The sequence below is a fragment of the Electrophorus electricus genome, chromosome 17 (assembly GCF_013358815.1).
Source record: "Electrophorus electricus isolate fEleEle1 chromosome 17, fEleEle1.pri, whole genome shotgun sequence".
NCBI classification, from domain to species: domain Eukaryota; kingdom Metazoa; phylum Chordata; class Actinopteri; order Gymnotiformes; family Gymnotidae; genus Electrophorus; species Electrophorus electricus.
In genome coordinates this window covers 12,892,343-12,912,009 of record NC_049551.1, presented here as the reverse complement: position 1 = coordinate 12,912,009, position 19,667 = coordinate 12,892,343, and the positions used below count along the sequence as shown (strand labels likewise).

The 19,667-nt window shown below is 46.3% G+C and overlaps 1 protein-coding gene across 1 annotated transcript in view; it reads left to right on the top strand.

The window, feature by feature from the left end:
• The first annotated feature begins 3,352 nt into the window (after nucleotides 1-3,352).
• The window catches only part of efnb3a (ephrin-B3a), a 31,751-nt gene continuing 15,436 nt past the window's right edge, over nucleotides 3,353-19,667 (top strand). The window contains exons 1-3 of the mRNA XM_027015302.2: nucleotides 3,353-4,183; nucleotides 4,272-4,494; nucleotides 13,624-13,919. Coding sequence (XP_026871103.2) covers nucleotides 4,346-4,494; nucleotides 13,624-13,919 — 445 coding nt within the window. The 5' untranslated portion in view covers nucleotides 3,353-4,183; nucleotides 4,272-4,345. The remainder of the gene's footprint in view (nucleotides 4,184-4,271; nucleotides 4,495-13,623; nucleotides 13,920-19,667) is intronic.

The window sequence follows — 19,667 nt, the reverse complement described above, 5'->3', positions numbered from 1 at the left end:
TACTTGATGTAAAGGAAATGGTCCCTGCATTACGCCCATTTCCCTCCCTGTTCTCACTCCTGGTTCTGGATTCTATTTTTGCAGAAGAAGAAGAAGAAGAAAAAAAGAACAGAAAGACTTGAGGAGCAGCAATAAGGGGGGGGGGGCTGCAAAAGGATCAGCGGCGGTTCAGCTCAGGGTGGGGCCTCGTGGGCGGGGCTGTGGTGCACACACCCGACCGCGCGGTGAGGGGTAAATGCTCTCAACTGCTTCCTGAGCTCTGCCCTGCTCTGTGTCAAATGAAGGAAAATGGTTGGCTGAATGTTCCACAAGAAACCCTTTATACTAGAGAGTTTTGTTTTTATGGTTTGGTTTTGTTTTGTTTTCCTTCAAAATGCCTTTTGGAGAAGATTAGCATGTAGAAAAGCTGGGATATTTGAATATATTAGTAACGCGTCGGTTTCAGACCCGGACCCAGCCCGGGTTGGAGTGGAGGACCAGATCGAGGATCTCTCACCATTCCATGTTTGTTCTTTCCTCGTGGACTAAACCTCCGAGACTGCTGAGGTCTGTTTCATTCCTCGTGGGAGAGGACAATTACTACAGCAAAAGGCTGCAATCGAGACCTCGGACCGCACAAGATGTGGATTTGAAACTTCCCAGCCGTTCAGTAGCAAGAGCAGGTAAGGTTCCAATTTGGAAAGTGTTCGAACATACAGACAGTGCACCGTTCAGTCCGCCGAGTTCCAGCCTGGTCTCCCTGGTGTTACGGAGTTGGTATTGCCTCACTATTTCTGACTACTTTTTCTGCTTTCATTTTGACAGCCAGCTTGTGGATGAGACCTGTGCTCCCTGGCTCCACGCTGACCCCTGCAGGCAGAATGAGGAGGGCAGCCAATGGATTCAAGCCTGGCTCATCCTCACTGTTCCTTGCTGTTGCATATAGGCTCGCTTGCTCACGCGCTCTCTCACTCTCCCCCCCCCCCCCCCAACAAGGACTTCTTTTCCCTTTTCATGGTCATGTGACCACTCTTCCCAGATCTGAACCTAACCACTTTGCACAGAATCGGGTCATGTGCACAAGTGAGCGTGAGTGCGTGCGTGCCTGCCTGCCTGCATGTGTGCGTGCGTGTACACTCACGCGTGCTGGTAAGGCACTTGCTCATCCATTCGCACAGGCGTGTGCGTGTGTGGCACCAGGGGCCGTGTATATAGTGTAAATGATCTCTGCCTTTTTCTCTTGTTGCGATCCTTAACCTCTGTGCTCCCCTGAGTTCGTTCCTTCTCCAGGCCATAACTGCACAGAGTGGAAAGTCACCACAGGCCATGTTGGCCTGGCCCACTAGCTCGCCCGGGTTAAAAGTGCAGGCTCTCCTGTAGAGCAGAGAACCCACCTCTGAACAGGGCCGCTTCCGTCCGGAACTGGCCCTCTCCTCACTCACACACGCAACCCCCTGGGGGGGGGGGGGTTCTGGTTTCCTCTGTATGTATTGTTTTTCTATGCTAATGTTCAAGTGAATAATTGCAGGAGTTTTGACACATAAGGACTAATTAATTCTGATGTATTATTGAGGTTGCAAGAGCAATTTTTAGAGTTAAAAAAAGAACAGACTAGATCTCTTCTTCTCCCAGCCCAACCCCCCCCCCCCCCCCCCCCCCCCCCCCCAAGAGCTTTTTGTGATCATGTGCTGTGTGGATAGTGGAGGTGGTACCCACTGAAAAGGGGGGAATAGTGTTTTGTTTTTTCTTTAAGATCAAAACAGTATGTTTAACTGAAAATAAAAATTTTAAATGTGAAATCTATTTTGTTTGTTCGTCCTTCTGAAATTCCCAGCTAAATAATCGAGAAGCATTCAAGCATTGGAACGGCACCTGTGAAAACACTGATTTTCAGTTTATGTGGGAAAATGTGCTGATGTTCAGGTCACATGCAGGGAAGGACATGCCAACGTTCAGGTCAAGGTGGGGGCGGGAGATGCTGATGTTCAGGGCCCGGGGAATAACGACACGCAGATGTTCAGGTGACGTGGGGAAAAACGCGCCAACCGCAGTTGGTCACCTCTATTGAAGGTGTAGTGAAAGGCTTTAAAGGTCCGGGCTGACCTGACAATCACGTGACTTCTGCCCTCTCAGCAGGATCCCGAGTGCCTCCTGTGCTCAGGCGCTGTCACTGCAGGTCACGGGGGTCATTTCATCTGCTCAGTCTGCAACAGCCTGCAAATCTGGAACGCAGAAAAAACAACAACTCCCCTTTATCCTTCTCCATTGCCTCTCCCCCCCACCTTGGGATTTCATGTTGTCCCTGAACCCAAACCTCACACACTTCCTATTGTATTTCAACCTAATTCATAAGTCCTCTAGGGTCACTGGCTGCCAGCTCTGTAGAACTTACCCCCCCCCCCAACACACACCCTCTCTGAGCTCCAGCTATGCATTGACATGCTGTGTGCTTCTTGGTCTGCCCTCAGTACTGTGCTGATACCCTCCATACCTTGCCTCGCTCACTACTGTACCACCTTCTGCAGGCTACTTCAATCGGGGTGTTTATTTCAAAGTCGTTTAGTATTTTTTCTATTATACTGAGAAATTTCGATTTAATTGTGGTCGTTTAGCTAAGTAATGATTGTTCATTTTTAGGGGTTTTAATTATTCTTTGAATTCCTATTTTAGTATGTTTTATAAAAGCACTTATGACTGAATATGTGTATTGTGGTGGTTTGTTTGCTTTAGCCTTAGCTTAGAGTATCCGGTAGCCACCGATACACGGGACAGGCGTAATTCACTGGATAGAAGGTTCTTTTCTCATCGCACGGCTCAAATCCCTCGACTTTTAGAGTTGCTTCGTATTCACGAAAGCCGTCCTCGACGTTTTTACCCCTCTTTCTTATGAAAGTTTGTTTTTAATTTCAGTTTACTGTAATAACGGTCTGACGTTCATGAATTTTTGGTGCTTCCAATTCAATTGCCGTTTTAATGGTTGTCCACAAGGGGGCGTCCGTGCCGTAGGCTTTCGTTGAAGGATGTCTGCGGGTTTGAAGAGCGGCCGCCTCAGCATTGCAGATGCCGTTAGGTTTCCCTTGGGCCGTTAAGCGTACTATGAAAAATGCAATCGCTGTGGGCCGTTTACTGAGCAAATTAAAGTGATTTAGTGGGTAAATTTAAAGGTTTTGAATCCCTAGCAAAATTTCCGAATGACAAGGGTTTTTTTTGTTTGTTTGTTTGTTTTTCGCGGTTATTAAATAACCTAAATGAATCCCTGGAGAGTCTAAAGGTTGAGGAGTGGCGGACAGGGGTTATTATGGTCGATTATTGCACTCGGTTCATCTTCATCCACTGTGAGGGTGGCTCGTGACTCTAGCGATAGTGGGGTTAACGTTTGACCTGTCCCGTAGCCACGCGCTTTCGCTCCGCCACGCGCACTCCTGGGACCGCGCAGGAGTCAAGCGCGAGGCTCTGCACACACGGACACTCAAAGCTGGGACATGTGAACGTGCTACAGACACGCGCGCGCTGTTTCGACGCATTACCCAGATCCCGAAAAGGTCCGTTTTGTGGTTTTGCCAGACCCGCGCGCGTCTCCGGTCATTGCTGTCTTTATGTTCCACAATTTTTTTTTAAATTTTTTTTTGTCGTTTGGTTTGGTGTCGCGTGGTTTAACGACACCCACCCGACGTTTAAGCGTTTGTTTTACGTGTAAGTCACGGTAGGAGTTTTAAGCCCGCACCACCGGCGAGAGGAACCGATTGCGGTGTCGGTCGTGGTCATCCGAGTCGCTTTCTCCACTCGCGAAAGTGCGGCGCAACTTCGTCTGTTCGTCTTCGGAAGAACCGGACCGATCGCAGATCTCGACCGAATCTTCTTGCTTGGGCGGCTGTGAAATTCGTTTAAGGGAGATCGGACTACATGCAAGAGCCGTGACCGTTGCCGTTGGTAGTGGAAAACGTATGAGCGCTGGACGTACTGGCGCCGGTGCGCACCAGTCCGAGGGAACGCAGTACGGGCAAGGCTGTGACTCGCGTTAAAGCCAAAAGCCGTGCACGGTTCCGCCGAGTTCCGCCGCTTGGAAAGATGGTTTGCAATGTTCTCTGCTGTTTCAGCAGTTTTGCCAACTGAGGTCGACAACCGTTAATACACGTGAATACTTGTGAAGCGCGTGTGACCTATGGAACAAAGACTTTGGGACTTTTGGTGTTCAATTCTGCCTGTATGACACGTCTTTTTTATTCTTATTTTAAATATGTCTTTTTTGGAATGCGGATGCTGAAGTCACGCCGTCTCTTCGCGCTTTGAAGGGTCAACCTCATCCCCTGCTCTCCCGCAAAGTCTTTGTCTGCGCGCCTTTGCGCGATCGTCCGTCGGGAGTGAGATGGGAGCCGCGAGACGGACTGCCGGGGTTCCCATGGCGCTCGCGGACTGGGCTAACGGCCTGGGATTTCTCATCCTGTTCCTCGCGGAGTGCTTAACAGTGGCTGCGGCTAACATGGAGCCTATCTACTGGAACTCCCTGAACAGAAGGTGCGTGGTAGTGCCACAGACACTGTGGTGTATTTCAGCTGGAGATGGAAATCAGAATTACTCGTGCAGTGTTCCCTTGTGCAGTTTATTTACTCTATATCTCTCCTTACGAGTTGGTGTGCTTAAAATACACCCAGCGTTGAGGTTCATATATGTGCATGAATTCAAAATATTTAATACTGTTTAGCTCCTGGTGCCAATTTAATCACAGCCAGTGTTTACCTAGCTAATAAACAGTCATAATTTGCTACAACAGAGGCCCAGTGCGTGAGTAATAACTGATAGTCCTGTTATTATACAACTCTCATCTGAGTTTCAGATTGACCTGCGGCTGGTTGTAATGTGTTTTTCCATGGACACGCAAAGACACACACACACACACACACACACACACACACACACACACACACACACACACACAAACACACACTTCTTCTGGCAGTTATGTATTCTGGAGGTCCTTTGGCATCAGGGCCATGCCTGGCACATTATGCCCTAGTGCGCGTCTCGATCAGGGGGCTGTCAGCTAACTCTGCTGGTCAGCGGGGCACAGCGCACCCCCCACAGCCCTGCTCTGGTCTTCTTGCTTCATTCTCTGTTTGCTGGCCATGGGTGGGAGCCTGTAGCGGTGTTGAGCTGACCCCCGGGGGGGCCCCACAAAGCATCCGGAACGCCATGGAGCGTGACGGCTTTGCTTTGGCGTCCAGACGGCAGGAGCGTATTCCCCGATCAGGCGGCTCCCGGATGAAACGTCGGACACCGGCAGGCGGCTCGGTTTGTGCTCCAGCCCGGCCTGGGCGGGGCAGGGCGGGGCTGGGCGGGGCTGCCTTCACTGCAGGTGTGGACCGGAGGAGCCAGCGTGCGCCTTGGCAAGATGGAGGCAGAACAGCGGAGGAGGTGAAGGTAGCACACAGACGAAGAGCCTTTGGCTCACAGACAGAGTGAGGGGTGAGATGTTCCTTGGCTGCCTGAAAAGGTCAACGTGTTTACGCGCGAGCCATCCGCCGCAGGTTCACGCACGCACGCACGCACGCACGCACGCACGCACGCAGGCACGCATGCACAGTCCTTCTTTCATGGGCACCCTGACCCAGGCGCATATATGCATTCTAATCGTGAGCTATTTGCAGTGTTGAAAACTGCCCGTAGCTGAAAGGCTCCAGCAGTAGCTGATTCGTGTGTTCGACTTTGTTTCCCAACGTTTTTAGAAGTTAATACGTGGCTCGAGTGATTGAAGTGTGTCTGCTGGCTTCGCAGCGCTAGCAGACAGAGAGACATAGAGACACTGAAGCACTGAACCCAGGGGACCACGGACCGGAGTCCTGTCTTTAGAAAGCGAGGAGCGGTTTGAGGTTGTGGGTTGTTTGGCTGGATTTTTATTTATTTATCTTTGTTTGGCTAAAGGAGTATAAATGTACGTGAAAGCAGGCTGTTTCTCTGTCTCTCTGTCCCCGCCTCTGTGTCTCTCACTCCAGGGGAAGTTGTTGTACAACTCTTCGCCTCATATGCACACATTAAAAATTAATCCTTCACAGGCCGCTCAATATTTAATGAATCAGTTGCTAATTGGAGGCAGATAAAGAATCAGTTAACTGGGTTAAGCGTTTCAAATTAAAACATTTTAAGGATGGGAGATTGGGGGGGTTGTCAGCCAAGGCGAGGCCTGCTGGAGAGGCTGTGAGTTGGGTGTAGGGCTTGTGGGGGTGGAGCAGGGTGGAGACGGGTGGGGGCAGAGGTGTTTGAAAAACCGTAGCTTACCGGGGAAAGGCCCCTGAGGTGGGAGGGACTTGTTATCGAGTCATACAAGGATTGTGTCTTTGTGTTTAGCACATTTAGACACGCTTTATTGAGAACTGCCTGTGATCCTGACATCTCCGGGAACAGTTAACATGTTTGTGTGTGTGTGCGCGTGTGTGTGTGCGTGTGCGTGTGCGTGTGCGTGTGTGTGCGTGTGTGTGTGTGTGTTCTCGGGTGCATAGGTGTCTGTAGTAGTAAGCTGATTTTGTTCTTTCGTACTTGTTTAAGCATTTCCAGGGCTGTTATTCCCTAGTGTCTGGAATGCCTGTGTAGTCTCTCTTAAAGGTAAGATCAGTCTCTCTTAAAGCAGTCTCTCTTAAAGGGATGAGAGACTGGCGCCTTAAACACTGACAATGCCTTTAGCACTGACATTCCTCTGTTGCAGTTCACTCTGAATCAAATATCATTTAACTGCCCCCCCCCCCCCCCCCCCCAACAGGTAATGACCCATAGTAAATGCATTACAGTAAAAAGAGATATTTTGATAATGGTATAAAATGGATTGTACCACTTGACCCAGATTACAGGGGTGGGAGTGTGGGAGGATAATCCTCTGCGTGTCACCCCTCCATTAGCCCTTCAAATGGAACACTCCACCAGCAGTCAGGCAGCAAAGCTGTATATGAGGGGATTACAACCCTTTACACACACACACACACACACACACACACACACACACACACACACACACACACACACACACAGTCACATTCTCAAAGGTTACAGTTTCCTCCCTGTTCATGTTATCTTTTCATTTTCTTGTCTTATAATACTTTTTCACTCTTTCGCGCTTCGTGTCATTATTCCCTCTCTTGTCTTATAGTTCTTTCCCCCATCACAGTCACTCCTGCAGTAACATTTCACCGGTGCGTGCGGCTGACGGACTCCCTGCCATCCCAGGCGCTGTGGACGAGCCCGAGAGAAACCGCGCTTCAGGGCAGTAAAAGATCAGACCTGTTTCATGTCCTCTTACAATGTGCTTATACGTGGTTTAAAAAAAAAAAGTCACTTGAGAAATGGGGACGCAAAAACGAAGCAGACAGTTCTGAGTGTCGCTTCGTTTGCATGTTGGTATGTCAGTGTAGACTGGTCCTCCAAGACACCCACCTCTGCCTCCCCGCCTGTCTCAGCCTCCTCCGGCACTCAAAGGCTTTGACACAAATCGTCAAGATTTCTGACAATGTTCCTCTCAAAGTGTTCGAGGATGGTGCTGTCGGCGTCGGTGACACACCTGCGGCAAGTATGCAGCTACTTAAAAAAAAAAAAAAAACGTTAAATGTCGGCTGTTTTTACAAACTCCCGCGCTGAAGGTAACGAGGGCCACTGCGGAACCCCTGCTCGTGCGGAGCTTCTCGGCGCGGTCTTTTATAAACGAACCCTGGCTCCTAGTAAATTAATCAAACGTGAGTATCATTCTTCAGACCCGAGACCTGGGAGTTCAGGAGGTCGACACTCTTTTCGTGCGTCTGGTTTCTCTCCCGTTTTTAGATATTTTTTTATGTCCCATGTTGGGCCTTTGAGAAGCTGTTTGGAAACACGTGCGCGTTCCTTGTTCGTTGCTTAAGCACGTCTCAGTTTGTTCCCCGTTCCTGAGATGCCGGTATCATCTTCCCCACTGCTCTGACTTCGTTTCAGAGGTCTCGGAGGTGGTTGTCTGGCGGGCGCTCGAGCCTCTGACCGCCGTTGGCTCGTTCGGCCAGACGCCGAAATGCTCACGTGACCCTGATGAGAACCGTGCGGTGTGTGTGCCAACTGCACCCGGAGCAGCGCTCGCACAACATGCTGTCATTTTCCTCGTGTCTATTCTTGTTCGCCTTGTCAGTCATCTTTTACCATCATCCAATTTATTATTGTTCCTGTCCATAATATTCTCTCTCTCTCTCTCTCTCTCTCTCTCTCTCTCTGTCACTCTCACACTCCATTCCATTTCTAATGCTCTTTCTCTCTTCTACTCTTTCACTCTACTTTTCTCTCACTTTCTTATTTTCCTTCTCTCTCTCTCTCTCTCTCTCTCTCTCTCTCCATCTCTCTCTCCCCTGGTCATCATGAAGTTTATGCTCCGTGAATAATATATTCTGCATAGCCAAACATGCATGGTCTATAGGTAATTGGCAAACCGCAGAAGACAAATTGTTATAGCAATGTGAATGACAGCCTAGTGGAAATCAAACAGATTCAGGTAAGGACATGTATTTGTTTGTACAAGCCAGATATAAAATATCCATTTATCACTCAAATAATTTAAATTTCATTATCTCTAACCTTCACTGTCTAGCTTCATGATGGCTGTCCCCTTTTCACTTACATATTCAAATCTCCTCATTTGCTCTCTACTTCTCTCTCTCTCTCTCCCCATCTTTGACACGTTCAGCACAGACTGAGTGACATTTTATTCACAAACTTTAAGGAGAATGCGAATGGTTTAATTCCCAAGAGATGCCATACATGTATGAGAGAGAGAGAGAGGGAGAGGGAGAGTGAGAGAGAGAGGGAGTGAGAGAGGGAGGGGGGGGATAGGGAATTATTTTGCTCTCCCCTCTATGCTGCTTCTTTCCTTTCAAACAAAGGGAAGGGTGTTTTTAGCACTGCATTTTAATCATCCCACTGATTTGGCTGTGATGAGTGTGCTTTGGGAGTCAGGGGCAAGTTCACCAGCTGACCATCACCTACACCCCCGGGCTCTGCACGGTCTTCAGGACCCCCGGCCTCTGCCCCATGGGTTACCGGGAAACAGCGACCCCTGCTCCAGTTAGAGGGGAGAAGAGCCATTGCAGTACCCTGCTGCACGCTACACGAGTGGTTGTGTCTGCACGCACAGGCCTGTCTGTGGCACTGTGGGTGTGGCGCTGTGCGTATATGCCACGTTCTCTCTCTTTCTCTCTGTCTCCGGTGTTTCCCAGTGTGCATGGTCCTGTGTGTGTGTGTGTGTGTGTAAGCTACAGTGTGTGTGAATGATAAGAGGGTTTCACTGAGCAGTTTGGTAAGCGCTCAGGAATCTGCAGGCTATCTGCAGCCCAGAGCTAATTAAACACCACTGATAAACACATGAAACGAAGCTCTCTGACCACTTACGATAAATCCATGCACTCAGCACATCCTGTCGGAGCCATCACACTCTCCTCCTGTGGTCACACACTGCAGATCCTTTCAAGCCAGCGTAGAAAAAAACTAAAGGCCACGTTCAACACACAAGCATTTAAACAATAACACAGCCCTACATATATATATATTCCAGATTAATCTTATTTTCCACATAGCTGCAGCACGATGGAGGGTTGCCTGACTTTGTGTGCCCTGCCGATCCCTTCTAACTGCTCTCCAGACATCTGGATTCATTTCTGAAGCTCAGAAAGTCCAAAAAAAAAGAAGCTCAGAGTCAGTGCGGGTGGGTTTAGTGCGTTCAAATGCTGGCTTCTGAAGTCATGAAGGCTCTCTGCAAAAACGCCCCTGCCCAAGACGCTGCTGAGAAATCAGCTTTAAACCTCGACCGGTATGAAATGGGGTTTTTTTGGTGAAACAACGAACGCAGGAGCCGGTGAACGGCACGGGAATTCTAAAAGCCAACCATAAATCGAGGTGTGAGAAGCAGTCGCACTTGACGGGGACGGACCGTCTGATGTGGAGGAGGCATGGCCTCTTAATGCAAGTCCCACTGGCTTCCTTTGACCAGGCCCCTCTGTTAGTTCTGGATTCCTGCTACTTACTCGGCAAACCTTAACCCCTCCCTGCTGCTGTTAATGCATCTGTGTCCTGTTTGCTTATGGGGTGTGTTTATGGGGCGTATTTATGGGGTGTTCTTATGGGGAACACAAGTCATTAGTCAGCAATAAATGTTGCTGATCCGTGCCGCTCCGTACGCGTGAAAAGGAAACTATTCTGCTTTTTTGGCCTGAATTCGCCACTTATCCTGGTTTTCGAGGTTCGTTCCTAATGCATTTTATATGTTTGGATTTATCCGCCGTGTTTCTCATCCTCTGGTTTCGTTTACTGGTTAAACTCCAGGCTCTGAATGATCCCGTTCTGTTCTCGAGAGTCGATTAAAAGCACCTACCATGAAAAAACAACATCTGAGGCGCACGTAATCACCTCAGGCCTGTAGCAAACCCAGCGGGCGGAGGAAAAATCGCTTGCTTACCTTCTTTTTTCTTTTCGTTCCCCCAGTCTGAAAAACAGACTCACTGTCTCTGAGTACTCTGCGCACTGTAGTTAGAACCATCAGGACATGGTACGCCTTTCTGATGCTTGCATATCAAACGTCTGTCTGCCTGCCTGCCTGATCATTTATCCACAGCGTCTGATCAGTGTTCGTCTGGAAGACCTTATCTCATGTCGTGTTCATTAAACTACGGCATGCTGCAACGGTGGCCTATCTGATTATAGCCACCCACTTAATGACACCTTGTGTGTGTGCGCACGTGTGCGTAGGGATGTGTGCGGTGTGATTCATTCCCAGTGACAGATTGTTTTGATTAATGCATGCAACTGTTTAAAGACATCAGCCGTGGTGCCCTTAGCCCCTGCGTGTGTGTGTGTCTGTGTGTTTCAGTGAGTGGTTGGAATGTGCTGACCTCCTCCAATTCGAGTACCTTGAGTTTGTCTTTAACCAGGGCACAGTTTGGACCTCTGTGGTGGGGAGAGGATCTACAGTGTTGGCGGGGGGGTTTGGGGGTGAGATGTTTAGCGTGGATGTTATTCCCAGCTAGTACATTAACACTGGCCTGCACAGCAAACTCAGGTGCACGTTTAAAGATGAAATTCAGTGTGAGCACTGAGCCTTTAATCCAGCGTCGGTGGTTTTAGTTTGTGTGCTAATGGAGAACTTGCGCCTGGTGTGATGTTCGCGATACAGCAGTGTGCACCCTGAACACCTCGTCCACTTGTGTCTGATTTAAGAGCCGGCATGAATCATCTCAGCTCCACGTAAATTAAAAAGTGGTCGATTAAAGAAGCCAGAGGGGTAATCTGACACTTAGATACCGAGTAGTGGAAAGGCATGTAGACAATGAAGGAGCATTTAGGTCAGGGTGTGTTACAATCTCATTTTACATTTACGTTTTACAGCATGGTGGTGTTTGTGTACATGTGATGTGACAGACAACTAATTGAGCCATAAGAGTAGCTAAAGACTACATGCCCATATGCTAGTGGATGTTTGGCCATGTGCTCTGTCACGTTGACTTTAATTAATGAATCTCAGTTTCTAGCACTAAGACTGACTCTCCTCTCTTGTCACATTGTGGCCTGCGGTGTGGTTAAATGGATTCGCCACAAAACGAAAACGCCATGCGGTTTTCTATACGCCAACGCGTCTCAAAGAGAGAACTACGGGGCTATTAACGGAGTGAATCCACTTTTGTCAATAACGATAAGTAGACGATATTTTGCATCTTTCATAAATGTGTTTTACACTGCACAAGCTCGCTCTTGCTAACGGATATTAATTGTTGCATTAGTATTAATGGAAACGACATGTTTGAGGAGAACGGGTCTTACTTATTTACTTAAAACGTAATCATTCGCACAACTGTTTGAATTGCAACCACGTCTAGCGATGTCGTTTGTGACAGCGATGTAAATCTTGCTGCTCTACCAAAGTAGTTGTTGAACTGCCTTTAACGACAGGGTCTGCAGATCGCCGTCTTCTCAAAGCCCAAGCCTCCTCCGTGCGAGTGACCCACGTCCAGCGAATAAATCTGCCGCCGCATGTTGCAAGGCCGTCACTCTGAGAACTGCACACACGCATTTGCAGGCGGGATCGTCGACGCCTATAGACGGAAAAAAAAAAACTCACAGCGATGATCCTATTCCATTAACAGTTAAATCAGCTAATACATAGATGCACAAAGATATTGTATTATTCAGTTTTTATGCTTACATAATGCGGATACATATGCGCAGTAATTTAGATTTAATAAGGTCCTTCAAAATAAAGGTCCCCAATAATGTCGGAATCTACTCCAAGTGCAGAATCAACGTAATCAGCTTCGTATCATTTATATGAGCAAAATCTACATACAAAAGAAATTATCCCAGATAATAGTAGAATAGTACAGAATAGTAGACTGAGAAGATGATTTGTCAAAACGGCCACTGGTAAAGTGCCCATAGCTTTATTTGAATCTTTATTTGAGAAACTTAAAGAGAAACTGTACCTATAAGTAACTCATGCATACATTTGTCAGTTGTCATGCGCAAAATGTCAGTTATCAAGACATACATGCAGAATTTCATGTCATTAAGTCACATGTTCTACCCAGTCAAGGATACAAGACCACAGTGTATGAGGTTTGGGTGATCATATAGTTTATTGTCGTATCGAGTGATTATGCTTGTCAGGCTGGGGTTAATGTAACACGTCAACATGGTCTTGTTGTAATCTTTGTTTACAAACTCGGGAAAGTTCCCGTTCACCTTATTTAGTCCCACCAGTTGGGTAGACGACAGAAAAATGGTCAGAAATAACGTACAGTGACATTTTTAGTTACTTTGTGCTTAAAATCACAACTGTGGTCAACCACCTAACATTAAACAGTGGGTCAACCGCCCGACGTTAGACTGTGGGTCAACCATCTAACGTTGGTTTAGACGCTGTACTTTCCTAATATAGAATATGTACAATTACAGTTAATATTTAACAATTAATATTAGTTAGATACATTTAGAGTAAATGGAATTCATGTGTAATGTCATGTGTCATAAGTCACACTTAAACACTCTTCTTCCAGCTCTTACGACTATCCTCACCCCTCTACCTCCACAAGCTCCCTGATGCCTCCCAGAGTAAGAGCAGGATCAACATGGACAGCGAATTGTTTATCTGGGCATATATGAAAGTGTGATCATGAGAATAGTTGAGGAAAACAATAATAGTTAATGAAACACTGGGGAATTCAGTGTACATGAGCTCATTGCTGTTGCTTTTGTTTAGGGGGACACATCTGTCATGTTCATCAGATGATTTGTTTTTCTGCCCTGGTAATTTTGTCACTTTAATTCTGTTGATTATCTGAATGATTTATATCTGAATTAATGTTCTGTGTGTGCACACACACACACACACAAACACACATTTGCATCACATTAACACGCACAGCCACACACACGCCCTCTCACACACTTGCAAGCACCAAAGGGCGTGTGTGTTTGTGTATGGGGAAAAATGCACTGGGAATAAAAGGGCAGATTGGCATCAAACCCAGTTAGCTGTCACAGACACACACACACACACAGGCAAATATCAGCCTGTCAATCATGGTTTCTATGGAGACCATCATTACTTTGTTTTTCTTGGTCTCCTTTCACCATGTCTTGTGTTTTCCTGCCACCCTGCAGGTTTGGGGATGAGCGGGGTTACGTCCTCTATCCTCAGATCGGAGACCGTTTGGACCTGGTGTGTCCCGGCTCCAGCCCGGCTGGGCCCCGCTCCACCCCTGAGTACGAGTACTACAAGCTGTACCTTGTGGCGAGGCGCGAGGAAGCAGACAGGTGTGAGGTGACGGGCACACCCAGCCTGCTCCTCACCTGTGACAAGCCCAACGCTGACATGCGCTTCACCATCAAGTTCCAGGAGTTCTCACCTAACCTCTGGGGTCACGAGTTCAAAAACCTTCACGACTACTACATCATAGGTGAGGATGAGGGCAAGTGTGTGTGTTTATGTGTGTGTTTATGTGGTCTATTTGTGGTGGTTTAATAGCCCTGCAATGGTAGGAAAAACCTGAAAACATTTGGCATGTCATTTTTTAAACACAAATTGTAGCTTTTATTGGGAAAAAAAATAGTTTACTGATGGGAAGATTAGCAGTATGTCCTAGTTACACAACAGTGTGTGTGTGTCACGCTGACTGGCAGTTAACATGGAATCTGTCTGGGCTTTAAATAAAGAGTGTGGAATTTTTCAGGCAACGGGATACACTGAGCGATGCCCACACGCTGTCACAATGCTACCGCCAACATGTTTACACCTGACATGTTTGAAAACATTATCATAATATCACCACTTTAATAAAAGGACTTTGATGGTACGGACGATGGAGCCACCACCTGGATCCATTAATATCCATACCCTGCACCCAGTTCTTCACGCAGTAGATGGAAGTGAAAGTGTATGTTATTTGTGTGTACATAAAAAGAGAGGGTCTGTGTGAAGCGGGGGGGCATGATGTGGTGTGATGTGCTGTGTATGTTTGCTCCTGAGGGAAATAATTTTAATTAACCTATTGTGGCATTTGATAATTTATACAATATGCCTGTAATGAGCTGGAGCAGAGAGAGAGAGAGAGAGAGAGAGAGAGAGAGAGAGAGAGAGAGAGAGAGAGAGAGAGAGAGAGAGAGAGAGAGAGAGAGAGAGAGAGAGAGAGAGAGAGAGAGAGAGAGAGAGAGAGAGAGAGAGAGAGAGAGAGAGAGAGAGAGAGAGAGAGAGAGAGAGAGAGAGAGGCCTTAAATGCTTTCAGTTGTGTTAATACTACAAACAGTAATATAGACTTGAAATATATACTTGAAAAAACATCCAGTCTAATGGCACATTTTTCAGTCAGTCACAGGTTTGAATTGCTTATGTTTTCAAATTTTGTGGGGGTTTAGCATGTGTGTGTGTGTGTGTGTGTGGTGGAGAATAGGGCTCTTTGCACTGGCTGTATTCCACATCCCGATACAGTGCCTGAGCCCCAGCTTTTGTGAGGCTACGAGCGCTTGAAGCTCTTTGGATAGAAACTTTGATTGCTGCGTGCTAAGAGTTCCCAAAAGAGCACTTTAGCCAAACATTCAAAGGCAGCCTAGAAACAAGCACAGCTGTAAGCTGCTCGCAAACAGCGCTGCACAATCCCATCTGCACACACGCACACACACATACGCGCACATGCACATGCACATGCATGATTCAGTCATTTTCTGCCAGGGAGAAATGTTTGTGTATGTATCACTCTAAAAGGCTTCCAAATGTTGACAGCATTAGGCGTGTTAGCAGGCGATTCTGTGAGCTGGCTCAGTTCTCTTTTTTCTCATTTGTCCATGGTAGTAATGTGTTTTTTTAGATATTTCCTCTTTGTGTGTATGAGAGACAGAGAATGCAGCACTGGGTAAGTGTTTATGGTAAAGGGTTGTTAATTATTAAAAACTACTTGTTGGTTTATTTATCAAGGTTAAGCTGAAACAACATGATCTGTGTGTGTGTGTGTGTGTGTGTGTGTGTGTGTGTGTGTGTGTGTGTGTGTGTGTGTGTGTGTGTGTGTGTATTTCCATTAGTCTATGCTCATTCTACTGGTGTCTGCACATACTGCCTATAGACCCCTGCTCATTCAGTCAATTTCATCCAGCCAATCAATTAACCACAGATATGCAACCGTGTGAGATTCACTGGTGTGTGTTCAGGGTCTTTTTAAACACCTGTACTCCACATTCATGTTGTGGAGCTGAACCACATCCAGACCTTATTCCACAACCTTGTATCATATCCAGACTCAGTTCCTAACTGTCTACTGCAGCCAGACTTTTCCAAACCTCTGTAACATATCTAGACTCTGATGCTGAATTCCATTTCTGTTATGCATAATTATATAACCCACCCGTAACACACACCTAATGGTCCCTAACACAGCCCCCAACACAGGCCTAAAACACCTCTAACAGTCCCTAACACAGCCCCTATCTGTGCTTAACACAGCCCCAACACACCTCTAACACAGTCAATAACATGCACCCAACACAGCCCCTAAAACATGCCTAACATCACCCAACACAGCTCCTAACACAGCCCCGTAACACATGCCCTAGCACAGCCCCCAACACAGGCCCTAACACAGCACCCAACACACCCCCTACACAGTCAATAACACACCCCTAACGCACCCCCAACAGCACATAGCACAACCCCTAACAGCCCCGCTGCTTGTATATGCTTGTTCCTGAGTTCCTGAAAGTGACATTCAATTCAGTTCACTTTTATGGAGAGGATATGAAATGCTGCCTTCACCTGCCCAGAACACTGTGTGTGTGTGTGTGTGTGTGTCTCTGTGTCAGTGTGTCTGTGTGTGTATGAGTGTGTCTCTATGTCTGTGTGTGTTCTGCAGTGAGAGACATGTACTGTGAGATGATTGGGTCATGACTATAAGTAACAGAAAGTGACATGACACCCCTCCCAAACTGGGTCAGTCCAAGGCCCTGCAGTACAGCACAATTGTTCTGTGTGTGTGTGTGTGTGTGTGTGTGTGGGTGTGTGTGTGTGTGGGTGTGGGTGTGTGTGGGTGTGTGTGGGTGTGTGTGTGCGCGTGCGTGCTTTATACATCCCCCTTATAAAGGTCATGCTGTAAGGCTCTCAGACTAATTGGGAGGGGAAGATTTTACACGGCAATTCATTAACCTTCTGCAGCTGCACACCCAGCCATTACAAGCTTGCTTCACACACACACACACACACACACACACACACACACACACACACACACACACACACACACACACACACAGAGAGAGGGAGACACACACACCTTAAATCTGGCAAACTCTCTTAATGTTTAAATTTGTTGGGCATGATAACCCACACCAGACACATAGAGATACATTAACATACCAAAACACCCTCATTGACTCACACGAGTTGGTGACTATCACTATGGGCAGAGCTTTGCTTTGAAGTTCTGAGAACAAGAACGTGAGGTGCGTGTTCAATTCAGCTGCCCCTCAAATTCATATCCCCTTTAAGAAATCAAGTCCTCGGGCACGTGTGTTCAATGAAAAGAAATTAGCCCTGGGACAGAAAGCAAGAGGTTCACAAAAGGACTTATGGCTATGAAATATCAGCACTATGGGTTAAAAATATATTAGTAGTACAATTATTTTCTTTTTATTTGGAATCAACAATTATCTCTTTCATTTCATCAAATCTCAGTTGTGCCATGTTTATTTTCTCAGCATCATGTGCCATTAAATATAAACATTTTGACATATGTTGGTGCTATTGACTAAATCAAGCACATTATTGCTTGGATTATTACTGAATAGATGAAACGAAGGCATCTTGTAGAGGGCACATGGTGGAGGGCACATGGTGGAGGGCACATGGTGGAGGGCACATGGTGGAGGGCACATGGTAGTGGGCACATGGTGGAGGGCACATGGTGGAGGGCACATGGTGGAGGGCACATGGTGGTGGGCACATGGTGGAGGGCACATGGTGGAGGGCACATGGTGGAGGGCACATGGTGGAGGGCACATGGTGGAGGGCACATGGTGGAGGGCACATGGTAGTGGGCACATGGTGGAGGGCACATGGTGGAGGGCACATGGTGGAGGGCACATGGTGGAGGGCACATGGTGGAGGGCACATGGTGGAGGGCACATGTCCCCAGCGTCTCCAGCGCAAATTGCGTCTGTGACTGTCACATGCGGACTTGAACTTCAGATAGTTCCACTTGTCCCTGGAAAGTGTTAACACTAATTCTCCGACTTTTTTCAGCGGCACACACAAACACTTCACACACTCAAACACATCACGTCTAGGGAATAAAGGCCCTTTTGACGGACAGACATGTCAGATAAAGATATTAGCTTTTCTGTTTTTTGTATGTGTGTGTGTGTGTGTGTGTGTGTGTGTGTGTCTATGTCTCTGTGTCTCTCTGTGTGTGTCTGTCTGTCTAAAGGGGGTGGATTGTTGGAATTCTAGTCACCAGCTCTTTATTAGATATGGATTAGGAGAGAAGATAAAGAAATGGAGGAAGGGATGAAGAGATTGTATGGTGTATTACTGTACTGATAGCGGAGTTTCACACAGTGTATAGTGTATTACTGTAGTTGTAGAGGAGTTTCACACAGTGTATAGTATATTACTGTACTGATAGCGGAGTTTCACACAGTGTATAGTGTATTACTGTACTGATAGCGGAGTTTCACACAGTGTATAGTGTATTACTGTACTGATAGCGGAGTTTCACACAGTGTATAGTGTATTACTGTAGTTATAGAGGAGTTTCACACAGTGTATAGTGTATTACTGTAGTTGTAGAGGAGTTTCACACAGTGTATAGTGTATTACTGTAGTTGTAGAGGAGTTTCACACAGTGTATAGTGTATTACTGTAGTTGTAGAGGAGTTTCACACAGTGTATAGTGTATTACTGTACTGATAGCGGAGTTTCACACAGTGTATAGTGTATTACTGTACTGATAGCGGAGTTTCACACAGTGTATAGTGTATTACTGTACTGATAGCGGAGTTTCACACAGTGTATAGTGTATTACTGTAGTTATAGAGGAGTTTCACACAGTGTATAGTGTATTACTGTAGTTGTAGAGGAGTTTCACACAGTGTATAGTGTATTACTGTAGTTGTAGAGGAGTTTCACACAGTGTATAGTGTATTACTGTAGTTGTAGAGGAGTTTCACACAGTGTATAGTGTATTACTGTAGTTGTAGAGGAGTTTCACACAGTGTATAGTGTATTACTGTAGTTGTAGAGGAGTTTCACACAGTGTATAGTGTATTACTGTACTGATAGAGGAGTTTCACACAATGTATAGTGTATTACTGTAGTTGTAGAGGAGTTTCACACAGTGTATAGTGTATTACTGTAGTTGTAGAGGAGTTTCACACAGTGTATAGTGTATTACTGTACTGATAGCGGAGTTTCACACAGTGTATAGTGTATTACTGTAGTTGTAGAGGAGTTTCACACAGTGTATAGTGTATTACTGTAGTTGTAGAGGAGTTTCACACAGTGTATAGTGTATTACTGTAGTTGTAGAGGAGTTTCACACAGTGTATAGTGTATTACTGTAGTTGTAGAGGAGTTTCACACAGTGTATAGTGTATTACTGTAGTTGTAGAGGAGTTTCACACAGTGTATAGTGTATTACTGTAGTTATAGAGGAGTTTCACACAGTGTATAGTGTATTACTGTAGTTATAGAGGAGTTTCACACAGTGTATAGTGTATTACTGTAGTTATAGAGGAGTTTCACACAGTGTATAGTGTATTACTGTAGTTGTAGAGGAGTTTCACACAGTGTATAGTGTATTACTGTACTGATAGAGGAGTTTCACACAATGTATAGTGTATTACTGTAGTTGTAGAGGAGTTTCACACAGTGTATAGTGTATTACTGTAGTTGTAGAGGAGTTTCACACAGTGTATAGTGTATTACTGTACTGATAGAGGAGTTTCACACAGTGTATAGTGTATTACTGTAGTTGTAGAGGAGTTTCACACAGTGTATAGTGTATTACTGTAGTTGTAGAGGAGTTTCACACAGTGTATAGTGTATTACTGTAGTTGTAGAGGAGTTTCACACAGTGTATAGTGTATTACTGTAGTTGTAGAGGAGTTTCACACAGTGTATAGTGTATTACTGTAGTTGTAGAGGAGTTTCACACAGTGTATAGTGT